This window comes from Melanerpes formicivorus, unplaced genomic scaffold (genome assembly GCF_026170545.1).
Source record: "Melanerpes formicivorus ecotype bairdi unplaced genomic scaffold, bMelFor1.0.p_v2 SCAF_80, whole genome shotgun sequence".
Taxonomy (NCBI): Eukaryota; Metazoa; Chordata; class Aves; order Piciformes; family Picidae; genus Melanerpes; species Melanerpes formicivorus.
The window spans coordinates 1904371-1916496 of NW_027142432.1; the positions used below are offsets into that span (position 1 = coordinate 1904371).

Sequence of the window (12126 nt, forward strand, 5' to 3'; positions counted from 1 at the left end):
CAGAAGGCAGGGACTGGGCCAGGAAATGACCTGCCACTGCTGCTGGGCTCAGGAACAAGGTAGATGACCCCCACTAAATAGCTACCAGGGGCTTCAGCATAGGAACTCAGTGTCTGACCCCCCACAATCAGGCAAGTGTTGGGTGTCAAAGGCTATTTCTGTGTCCAGACACACACAGAGTCCACCCATCTGCCTCTCTTATCACTTGGTCCCTGGGGCCTTGCCTGAGGGCACAGGGGTTACCCTTCCCCCTCCACCATGACCACCCAGAAGAACCTGGATAAAAGCCTGAAGGAGAAGAATCACCTGGCAAAGTTGGAGGATCTAAAGTGTAGCCCCAAGGAACGAAAGGAGGAAGATAAAACTGATGAAGACAAAGAGGAAGAGGAAGATGAGGAAGAGGAGGAGGAGGAGGAAGAGGAGGAGGAAGAAGAAGAGGAAGAGGAGGAGGAGGAAGAGGAGGAGGGAGAGGAGGAAGATAAGGATGATGACAAGTACAAGAAGGAGTATAATGAGGAACAGCAGGGGAAGGAGAAGGACAAAGCCTCATTAGCCCCCTGTGTGCCATCAGAGCAGCCAAATCAGTGCCCTGAATGTGGACACAGCTCCCCACCAAGCTCAGAGCCGATGAAGCACTGCTGCCCCCACCGTGGTGCCCAGCCCTTTGTCTGTGGTGACTGTGGCAAGAGCTTCAGGCTCAGCTCCAACCTCACCCAGCACCACTGTGTCCAGCCCGGGAAGAAGCGCTACATCTGTGCCGGCTGCGGGAAGAGCTTCACTCGCAGCCTGGCACTCATTGCCCACTGGTATGGCCACGCTGGGAAGAAGCCCTTTGCCTGCACTGACTGTGGCAAAAGCTTCCATCGTGGCTCCAACTTCCTCCAGCACCGCCGTGTCCACACCAGCGAGAGCCCACACATCTGTTGTGACTGCAGCAAGAGCTTCCAGGAGAACTCGATGCTCATCGCCCACTGGCACATCCAAACCAGCCAGAAAGCCTTCAGCTGCAGCGACTGCGGCAAGAGCTTCAAGATGAGCTGCCAGCGCTTCCGGCACCGCCGCGTCCACACTGGAGAGAAAGCCTACTGCTGTGCGGGCTGTGGCAAGAGCTTCTGCTGGAGCAGAACCCTCATTACCCACTGGAATGCCCACAGTAGCAAGAAGCCCTTTGCTTGTACTGACTGTGATAAGACCTTCAGCCATGTCTCCCAAGTCTCACAGCACCGCTGTGGCCACACCAGCAAGAGGCCGTGCAATCCAGGCACCTCCAGTGAGAGTCTGAGCCACAGGGCAGACCACAACCTCAGTAATGACCTCTCCGAGGGTCACAAGCTGCACAGCAGAGAGAAGCCAGCAGCCACTGAAGTCATCTCCAACCCCTGCAGCAAGTGCCAGCAGAGCTTCGCCAGGCGCTCAGACCTGGTGAGGCACATGCGGATCCACACTGGGGAGAAGCCATATGTCTGTGCTGTCTGCGACAAGAGCTTCAGCCAGGCCTCCAACCTCACCCGACACCACCGGATGCACACAGGGGAGAGACCGTACCGCTGTGATGACTGCGGCCAGAGCTTCAGCTCCAGCCATGCCCTCACGCAGCACCATCACACTCACAGTGGCAGAAAGCCATACCGCTGTGCTGACTGTGACAAGACCTTCAGCTCCAGCCATGCCCTCACGCAGCACCACCACACTCACAGCGGCAGGAAGCCATACCGCTGTGCTGACTGTGGCAAGAGCTTCTCTACGAGCTCCACCCTCCTCCAGCACCACCTCATCCACACTGGGGAGAAGCCCTACCACTGCACTGCCTGTGGCCAGAGCTTCAGACATGGTGCCACCCTCAGAAGGCACCTCGATGTCCACACTGGCAAGAAGGCTTTCACCTGTGCCGACTGTGGCAAGAGCTTCAGCCAGCGCTCCCAGCTGCTCTGCCATCGCCGCATCCACGCCGGCCAGAAGCCCTACGTCTGCAGTGACTGCAGCAAGTGTTTCACTCACAGGGCCTCCCTCAGGCAGCATCGCCTTGTCCACACAGGTGAGAAGCCCTTCCCCTGCACCACCTGCACCAAGAGCTTCCGCTCCAGATCTAACCTCAGCAGGCACATGCACATCCATGCCAGTGACAAGTCTGTGCTGGGGACGCAGAAGAGCACTGACCCCAGCACTGCCAGGGTAAACATCACCCCCATGGGGGACCTATTCCAGCAGATTGAACCAAGATCACCTCATTTGCACCCTGTTTTCTCAGACTCTGGGGGCTCCAGCAGGAACAAACACCCCACTCGCCCCTAAACACCAATTAGGGATGATGAGAATAATTAACAGTGCTGAGTCAGCACAGCCATCACTGCCACTGAAGCTGGACTAAGCTTTGCTGGAATTTGTATGCTTTCTACCCTTTACTTTGGGTTTCCCCAGCTAAATGCTCCTTTCCTTTGCCCCTTGCCCAGTTGTAATGCTAATAACCTCAACAGAATCTTCTCTTCTTTTGGGTTTCTTTTAGACATTCCTCTCCAAAATGCCTAATTCTTGGGGACATTTTTTTCCTAGGCCTGATGCTGGAGCTGTGTGCCCAGTTCAGGGAGGTCTTTGGTGAGCTTTTCATCAGTCTTGATGGTGTCTTGGGGGGGAGGGGGGCGAGTCTCAGAGGCACCTCTGTCTTCATATTTCAGCCCCATCCTGGGCATTTGGTGCTTTGGGGGCACATGTCAACAGAGGCTCCTCAGTTTCCTGAAGATGGGGGTGTCTGTAGCAGGTAGGACATGAGGATGTCCTGCCCTGCCACCACTGCCAGCTCAGCCATGTGTCTCCCAGGGAGTGAAGCATTGTGACGGGGCTGTCACTTCAGAAGTGAACAAATGTCTCACTGTAATCCTGCAACCACACCCAAAAAGGGAGTGGAGTGGCCCCCAGCCCCAGCATGTGCCCTGCAGTTCCCTTGATATGAACTCTGGCCTAGGAGTTATTAAAAAGTAAATAGATTGAGCAGCAGATATTCGTAGTTGTATATATTTATATTGTCCAACCCTCGGACTCTTACCCATTTCTGCTTTTCCATGTGGGTGGAAATGAAGCCACAATCTATAGTCCAAGAGGGATCCAGAGACATCAGGGCCTGGAGACAGATGGGGAGAGAGTCTGGGGCACAGGTTCTTTGCTCCTCTCCCTTTCCATCTGCAGGCAGTAACACTGGCAGAAAGAGACAGACCCATGCTGTGAATCCATGGCTCTGTGGCTGGTGTCACTGCCACAGCTCTGGGGTCTGACAATGGGATGGGCAGCACAGCACCAGGCTTGCTGGGGTCAGATGGGATTCATCTTTCTCCAAGGGAGCAGAGAGTCTTTGCTCAGGAGCTTTCAGGGCTCAGTGGCAGGCCTTTAAACTGGACTTGAAAGAAGAGGGGGACAAGATGAGGCTTGCTGGTGAGAAGCTGTGGAGGGACAAGTCATGATTAGAGAGGGCTAGTGAGGGCTCTTAGGCTCTTGTTCTGAGCTATGCTGGGGACACTGCAGCACATTGAAGTCCTGTGGAGACGAGCCAGGGGCTCCTGGGGATTTGAGTAGGGAAACATTGGTTGAATCTCTGCAGGCCTTTGGAATGGAAGACCTGTGAAGGTCCTTCCTACCCAAAATAGCCTTTGATTCTATGATTGTATGCCATGCAGATGTCCCAGACATATTGGGACCAGTGCTGTTCAATATCTTCCTCAATGACACAGACATATGAGCCAACAATGTCCACTTGCAGCCCAGAAGGCCAATGGCATTGTGGGCTGCATCAAAAGCAGCTCTTCTCTGGTGAGGCTTCACCTGCAGTACTGTGTCCAGCTCTGGGCCCCTCAGTACAAGAATGACATGGACCTGATAGAGAGGGTCCAGAGGAGGGCCACAAAATTAATCAGAGGGCTGGCACACCTTTCTTACAAAGACAGAGAGTTGGGGTTGTTCAGCCTGGAGAAGAGTAGGCTCTGGGGAAACCTTAGTGCAGCTTTCCAGTATCTGAAGGAAGCCTACAACAAATCTGGACAGTGACTGTTTACAAGGGCACGTAGCAGTATGACAAGGGGCAATGGTTTGAAACTAGAGAAGGGCAGATTTAGACTGGATGTCAGGAAGAAAGAAGCTTTTTACTGTGAGGGTGGAAGAATGCTGGAAGTGGTTGTCCAGGGAGGTGATGGGGGCCCCATCTCTGGAGACATTCAAGGTCAGGCTTGATGGGGCTCTGAGACAGCTGATCTAGTTGGGATGTCCCTGTTTCCTGCAGGGGGGTTGGACTAGATGACCTCTAGAGGTCCCTTCCAACCAGTGCATTCTAAGATTCTGTGATTCTAAGATTCTAAGATTCTGTGAAATTGGGCAGAATTTGATTGGATGTGTTAGAACACTGTTTTGTTATTTTAGCCTATTGTATGCCTTGATGACAGGCATGCCAGCAGAGAATAGCCAATTGAGATGTGACACATGTGCCTGCTCAGAGACTAGAGAACTTTGCTGTATAACATAATAAATGTCTTCCCCTGCTTACACCTTGTCCTGGGTGCTGTGCTCAGGGTGGTGGGACAGCTAGACTACAACAAATGGTTCTTCACCATGAGTGGTGAAGCCCTGGAATGGGTTGTCCAGGGAGGTGGTTGAGGCCCCATCCTTGGAGGTGTTTAAGCCCAGGCTGGATGAGGCTCTGGCCAGCCTGATCTAGTGTGGGGTGTCCCTGCCCATGGCAGGGGGGTTGGAACTAGATGATCCTTGTGGTCCCTTCCAACCCTGAATGATTCTATGATTCTATGAAATGGTGACCCCAGACATGCTCCTTGAGCAACTTCAGATTACAACTCCCACTGGCACCACCAACAAATAATTTTGCTTCATGGGGACTGCAGAGATGGTTGTGTTCAGTGGTGCCACAGATGGTAGACTTTAAGCTGTTAATCTCTGTGAGATGCTGATTATGCCAGAAGGGAAGCCTGGCACTTGTGATGCTCCCCAGCTGAGTTTAGGACGAGGCAAAAAGCACAAAGAGAGAGGCATGTGGTGGTTTGAGCCTTAACTGAGAATTAAGAGCTCAGATAGGGGGCAAGGCTGAGAATTCCTCCCTTACTTTCCCCTTCCTCTCTCCTGATCGAGAGAAAGCTGGGCAGAATTTGGTTGGATGTGGTAAAATATTGTTTTGTTATTTTGACCTATTGTCTGCCTTAATTACAGGCATGCCAGTACAGAATGACCAGTTGAGATGTGACACATGTGCCTGCTGATAGACTAGAGAACTTTACTGCACTTTGGCCACGGCAACCCCATGCAGAGCTACAGGCTGGGGTCAGAGTGGCTGGAGAGCTCCCAAACAGAGAGGGACCTGAGGGTGCTGATTGACAACCGCCTAAACATGAGCCAGCAGTGTGCCCAGGTGGCCAAGAAGGCCAATGGCATCCTGGCCTGCATTAGGAATAGTGTGGCCAGCAGGAGCAGGGAAGTCATTGTGCCCTTGTACTCAGCACTGGTTAGGCCACACCTTGAGTCCTGTGTCCAGTTCTGGGCCCCTCAGTTTAGGAAGGACATCGAGACACTTGAACATGTCCAGAGAAGGGCAACAAGGCTGGGGAGAGGTCTGGAGCACAAGCCCTATGAGGAGAGGCTGAGGGAGCTGGGATTGTTTAGCCTGGAGAAGAGGAGGCTCAGGGGAGACCTCATTGCTCTCTACAACTACCTGAGGGGTGGTTCTAACCAGGAAGGGGTTGGTCTCTTCTCTCTAGCAACCAGAACCAGAACAAGGGGACACAGTCTCAAGCTGTGCCAGGGGAAGTTTAGGCTGGAGGTGAGGAGAACATTCTTCACGTTCTTGCATTCATTATTGGAATGTGCTGCCCAGGGAGGTGGTGGAGTCCCTGTCCTTGGAGGTGTTCAAGAGGGGATTGGACGTGGCACTTGGTGCCATGGTCTAGTCATGAGGTCCGTGGTGACAGGTTGGACTCGATGATCTTTGAGGCCTCTTCCAACCTTGGTGATACTGTGATACTCCAAATAGGTTATCTTTGGACTTCTCATATGTTGTTATGTGTGGTCATAAATGTAAGCTGTTGTAGTTATGTCAATCTGTAGTTATGTTAAGTAATTGTAGATCACAATCAAATATTACATCAGATTTCTTTGGATGATACTTCTTGTGGGTTATATGAAGAAATATGGGATAAGTTAACTCCTTGGTTATTGACTATAACTTGGTTTAAACATTTGTTTTTAATACTATTTGGAACAATTGTAACACTGCTCTGTGTAATTCTTTGTCATTGTTGTTTCAAAATGATAAGACCTTTAGGTAAAATTGTTTATGCCAACAAGTTACAAGCAGATGGTTATGATCTGATGGTGATCAGAACAGAGGAACCTAATTATGATCCAATTAAGGAGGTTCTGAAAAATCTGGAAATTGTAACACAAATCAATGGTGACAAAAAGAAAATGAGGGATTGTTATGAATATACTGGTGATCTGTGATTTGTGTTAAAGGGTGATTGGGGGCTTGCAGGAGCCTGCTTTGAGGACAAAGGGGGAGCTGCATATTTTACAGCCTTAAACAGAGACAGTGTGTTTGGCTAATTGGAGACACCAAGGCTGAGGAGAAGCTGTGTTAAGATCATAGTATCATAGTATCATTCAGGGTTGGAAGGGACCACAAGGATCATCTAGTTCCAACCCCCCTGCCATGGGCAGGGACACCCCACACTAGATCAGCCTGGCCAGAGCCTCATCCAGCCTGGTCTTAAACACCCCCAGGGACAGGGGGCCCCAACCACCTCCCTGGACAACCCATTCCAGGGCTTTGCCACTCTCATGGGGAAGAACCTCCTCCTCACATCCAGCCTGAATCTCCCCACCTCCAGCTTCATTCCATTCCCCCTAGTCCTATCACTACCTGAGATCCTGAGAAGTCCTTCCCCAGCCTTCCTGTAGGCCCCCTTCAGATACTGGAAGGCCACAATGAGGTCACCTCGGAGCCTTCTCTTCTGCAGACTGAACAGCCCCAACTCCTTCAGTCTGTCCTCATAGGAGAGGTGCTCCAGCCTTCTGATCATCCTTGTGGCCCTTCTCACTCAGTTCTATTCAGAACTGGGGATTTGTTTTCTTTAGATAAGAAGCCTGAATGACTGAGCATGAGTCAAAGTGGACAACTTTGAGGATGACTCATTGACTTCATCTTTCGACCCTGGGGAGCACCCTTACCACGCAGAGTGCGCATGAGCAGGGATCTGCCCACCTATTCTGAGACCCATTATCATATGCCCACCTTCTATTTAGCATAAGTTTGTTTATGTAGATGATGGACCTATATAAGATGAAGAAAGCTATTGTAGAGCTGCTGTGGGGGTATCCCCGCATGCCCAGCCGGTTGCTTTGCTTGCTTTTATTGCCTTTTTTTTCCTTTTTATGGTCTTTTATTGCCAATAAAATTGTGACCAGAAACTTTTAACTGGAGTCATCTCTAACAGCAGGATCACCCATGGCTGGACACACAGGAACACATCCAGGCAGGTCTGAAAACCTCCAGGGAAGGAGACTCCACATACTCTCTGGCAGCCTGCTCCAGGGCTCCAGCACCCTCACAGCACAGGAGAGTCTCCTCATGCTGAGGTGGAACCTCCTGTGTTCCATCTTGCACCCAATGCTCCTTGTCCTGTCACTGGGCACCACTGCCAAGAGCCTGGCACCTTCATCTGACACCCCCCCTCTGATATTGATAGCCATTGATCAGATCCCCTCTCAGGCGTCTCTTCTCCAGACTAAACAGCCCCAGGGCTCTCAGTCTTTCACGGAATCACAGAAATATTCAGGTTGGAGAAGGCCCTCAGGAGCACCCATTTGAACCATTAACCCTGCTCTACAAGGGTCACCCCTAAGCCATATCCCCAAGCACCACATCCAAAGCACCTTGAAACACCTCCAGGGTTGGTAACTCCACCACCTCCCTGGGCAGCACATTCCACTCCCTGACCACTTGTGCTGGGAAAATTTATTTCCTACTGTCCAGTCTGAACCTACCCAGTCCTAGCTTGAGGCCATTCCCTCTTGTTCTGCCACTAATGACCTGTGAGAAGAGACCAGCAGCAGCCTCTCCACAACCTCATTTTAGGTAGCTGTAGAGAGCCATGAGGTCTCCCCTCAGCCTCCTCTTCTCCAAACTAACCATCCCCAGCTCCTTCAGTTGCTCTTCATCAGATTTATTCTCCAGGCCCTTCCCCAGCCCCTTGCCCTCCTCTGCCCTGGCTCCTGCACCTCCACATCTCTCTTGGGTGGAGGTGCCCAAAACTGGACACAGCACTCAAGGTGTGGCCTCCCCAGAGCTGAGTCCCAGGGGACAGTCACCTCCCTGCTCCTGCTGGACACAGCATTTCTAATCCCAGCTTATTCATATCTTTGCTTCTCAGACTGAGTTAGCCATGGTTTCTTCATGTGGGGGGGGAGTAGTGAACTTTCTCTCACCACCACAAGAGACTACAAAGGAGATCTGGCAGGATAGGGTTTCACATCTCTGTGGAGAGGACCTGGGCTGCTTCAACCTGCTGAATGGAGGCTCAGGGCACTGCCATAGCAGTGTGCACATGGCTGAAGAGTCATTTCAGAGAGGATGGAGCTCTTCTGGGGAGTGGGGAGAGACCAAAACCTCCACAAAGTGCAGCTTGGAAGGTTCGGAGTGGAGATGAGACCAAAGAAATATCCCTCAAAGTGCAGAGCTGCTATGCATGAGGCCATCCAGAGGTGTCAGAAAATGGCAGGGAGAGCTGAGACAGCTCAGGGAAGGGATGGAAATGGCAGGGGGAGAGATGAGTGGGGAAGCAAGATTGGTGTCAGCTGCCTGAAGGGAAAAAGCTGCAGGCATGGGACAGTATGGGACAGGCTGCAGTTGGGATGGGCAAGGGTTCTGGCAAGGCTGAGAGGCCCAACAGGACCAAGGTCTTTGTCCCCTTGGCTCTGGCACTTGCCTCTGCCACCAAGGCCTGTGAGGAGAAACTTGGCTTTGAGGCTTTTGGGCTCTACTAGTCCAAGGGCAGTGGTCAGGGCTTGGCCTTTCTGCTTCCTAGACCAAAGGCAAGTTTTTCTGCCCTGTACTTTGCTTTTGTCTCTCTGCAATCCTGGCTTCTAACAAGCTGCTCTAACGAGTCCCTGGGGAGCCTTTGTCAGTAACAAGCCTCAGTGAGGCCAATCAGTGCTTCAAGGTACTTTGGAGTTTGCTTCTGACTTGGACTTCTTGAGAGGCTTCTTGGCAGTAGCTTGGCAGAGTCTCCTGGCAGTACCTAAGGATGATGTAATCAGCCCCAAATACTCCATGGGGCTCATTAAATACTGCTGAACCTCTAATTATTGTCAAGACTTCTGCAGCTAATTGGAGAGGCTTTTATTGCACAAAGCATCTGATAAAAACTATTTTTAAAGGTACATTTCATTCCTTTTCAGCAGGAGTTGTCTCTTTGCAAGCAAACCACACCAAAACCTGACGAGTTCCTACCTTGCTCACTGCTCATCCTCACTCCCCACTGCCCCCAGCAGAGTTCAGAGACACTGGTGAGGGACAGGACCATCCTTGTCAGAGTCTTGAGGTCAGGGCTTGGCCCTTTGGATCAGTTAAACCCCTCCAGGTTTCCTCAGCAGCAGAGCCACCTTTAGCTGCTTGTCCTGACCTGTCAGCACTGCCTCAGTTGTCTGCTTTCACCAGACCCTGGAGACACTTTCCCTGTATTGTCCCCCAGTAGAACCAATTAACACTACAAGAAACTTCAGAGTTTGACTCTAACTTTGACTTCTGGAGTGGTTTCATCAGCTTCCTCTCAGTCCCTGAGGTTTACCTGGCACCAAAGCCACCAGAGGGCTCCTTTAAATGCCCTGGGCTGATCATAGAGCTGGGCCTGGCTCCTTGGCTGCATGGAGTTCTGCCCAGGAGCAGCACCTCTGCACCACACAGCAGGGCTGAGGACACTGCCAGAGGATCTCAGGGAGATGAGGAAGGCAGAGAGAGCTTTGAAGTGGCCACGACTGGGAGGCTGACTGACAGCTCACTGGAGGAGAAGTCACTGCAGTTGCTGACAGGGTGAGCCTGTGGTTGCAGGGCAGTGCAGCTGAAGTTCCTGGAGGCATCTCCTAAAGCTGGGGCTGTGTGCTGGGGCAGGGACTCTGCTGCCTGCCAGGCTCAGATCTCAAGCAGCCCAGGGAGCTCTTCATGTTGCTTTGGGGAGAAACTCTGGTTGGAAGGAGTCACCCTCGGCAGGGCAGGGCAGGGTCTTTCTCTTGTGGAGGGGCTGTTGCGTGGGTCAGGGCTGCTCTCAGCTCCAGTTCATGTCCAGATCATTTCCAGTGGCATTTTCCATGACTATGTTCAGGCCAGGGATTCCTGACCCAGTCTCTCCTCTCCTGAATTTTTGCTTCCACTGTCTCTGGTCTGGCTGGTGAGGAGGAAAACTCATCTGTGCCTTTAGAGCAGGGGCTGAGACTCTTCATCACAAAGAGCTTTACTGGGAACCTCACCAAGTGCCTACACTCCTCACCTGAAGGCATTCCTGAGTGTCTGTCTGTCCCTCTCCTTGCCTGTCTCAGAGGCTCTTTGTGTTGCTGATGGCTCTCTGGGCATGGAAGCCTCAGCTGCAGAGTCAGGCACAGACACTGTGAGATCTTCTGTGCAGGTGGGGCCACAGCAATGAGGTGTCCCAGCTGTCCTCCAGCCTGGGAAGTTCTGGCAGTGCAGGCTGTGAGGCTGGGAATGAGCTGACTCCAGGAGCAGCCATGGTCATGCCTTGGCTGTGACCTTGAGGTGTCCATCCAGGCTGTGCTGCCTTCTAGAGGACACTGAGGCAAGTGTCTCCTGGACAAGAAGTGGGATGATGAGACCCTGAGACACAGAGTGGTGTGTGGTGGATCCCTCTGCTCTCAGCAGTGTCTGGTGGCTTCTCAGGGTGACATGGGAGCATGGTCACCCTCCAGCTGAGGGGCAAAGCAGGGTGACAGAGAGTCCATGGGAAGCTCTCCCACTCTTGCCTTTTACCCTCAGCCAGGACCAAGGTGTGCTCCAGCCTAGGAGCTGAAGGAAAGTCCCTGAGAAGCAGTAGGTGTCTGTGTGACAGGGGAGGGTCTGTGGGGAGTGATTTTGGCTGTGCTGAGAGAATTCTTCTGACTTGTCACTGTCTCCTTCTCTTCTGACATGGCCAAAGGCAGCAGATGTCCAACAGCAGCTCCATCACCCACTTCCTCCTCCTGCCATTCCCAGGCACAAGGCAGCTGCAGCTCCTGCACTTCTGCCTCTTCCTGGCCATCTACCTGGCTGCCCTGCTGGGCAATGGCCTCATCATCACCACCATAGCCTGGGACCACCACCTCCACACCCCCATGTACTTCTTCCTCCTCAACCTCGCCCTCCTTGACCTGGGCTCAATCTCCACTACTGTGCCAAAATCCATGGACAATTCCCTGAGGCACACCTGGGACATCTCCTATGCAGGATGTGCTGCACAGGTCTTCCTTGTATTTTTCTTGCTTACTGCAGAGTATTTTCTCCTCACCACCATGTCCTACGATCGCTACGTTGCCATCTGCAGACCCCTGCACTATGAGATCCTCCTGGGCAGCAGAGTTTGTCTCCACCTGGCAGCAGCTGCCTGGGCCTGTGGCTTTCTCTATGCTCTGCTGCACACAGCCAATACATTTTCCCTGCCCCTCTGCCAGGGCAATGCTGTGAACCAGTTCTTCTGTGAAATCCCCCAGATCCTCAAGCTCTCCTGCTCCACATCCTACCTCAGGGAAGTTTGGCTCCTTGTGGCCAGTGTCTGTTTAGCATTTGGCTGTTTTGTGTTCATTGTGGTGTCTTATGTGCAGATCTTCAGGGCAGTGCTGAGGATCCCCTCTCAGCAGGGACGCCACAAAGCCTTTGCCACCTGCCTCCCTCACCTGGCTGTGGTCTCCCTGTTTATCACCACTGGCTTCTTTGCATACCTGAAGCCCTCCTCCATCTCCTCCCCATCCCTGGACCTGGTGGTGTCAGTTCTGTACTCAGTGGTGCCTCCAGCAGTGAACCCTCTCATCTACAGCCTGAGGAACCAGGAGCTCAAGGCTGCCCTGAGACAACTGATCCCTGGATGCTTTCAGAAGCAATAA

At 52.3% G+C, this 12126-nt stretch overlaps 2 protein-coding genes across 2 annotated transcripts; both read left to right on the forward strand.

The window, feature by feature from the left end:
• The first annotated feature begins 218 nt into the window (after positions 1–218).
• Positions 219–2292, forward strand: LOC137454431 (zinc finger protein 345-like). Its single transcript, XM_068164471.1, has 2 exons — positions 219–1120; positions 1418–2292. Exons 1-2 carry the CDS (start codon positions 259–261, stop codon positions 2290–2292), a joined length of 1737 nt encoding a protein of 578 aa, XP_068020572.1. The 5' UTR covers positions 219–258.
• Positions 2293–11193: 8901 nt separating this feature from the next.
• On the forward strand, positions 11194–12126 carry LOC137454338 (olfactory receptor 14A16-like). The gene has a single exon (XM_068164388.1). It carries the CDS (start codon positions 11194–11196, stop codon positions 12124–12126), a length of 933 nt encoding a protein of 310 aa, XP_068020489.1.

What these genes read in the sequence shown, in the direction of transcription:
- LOC137454431 (XM_068164471.1), top strand. Translation starts at nt 259, where the DNA reads ATGACCACCCAGAAGAACCTGGATAAAAGCCTGAAGGAGAAGAATCAC. An exon ending in TGGCAAGAGCTTCTGCTGGA is followed by an intron (nt 1,121 to 1,417) that starts GCAGAACCCTCA and finishes CCAGGCGCTCAG; the next exon opens with ACCTGGTGAGGCACATGCGG.
- LOC137454338 (XM_068164388.1), top strand. Translation starts at nt 11,194, where the DNA reads ATGTCCAACAGCAGCTCCATCACCCACTTCCTCCTCCTGCCATTCCCA.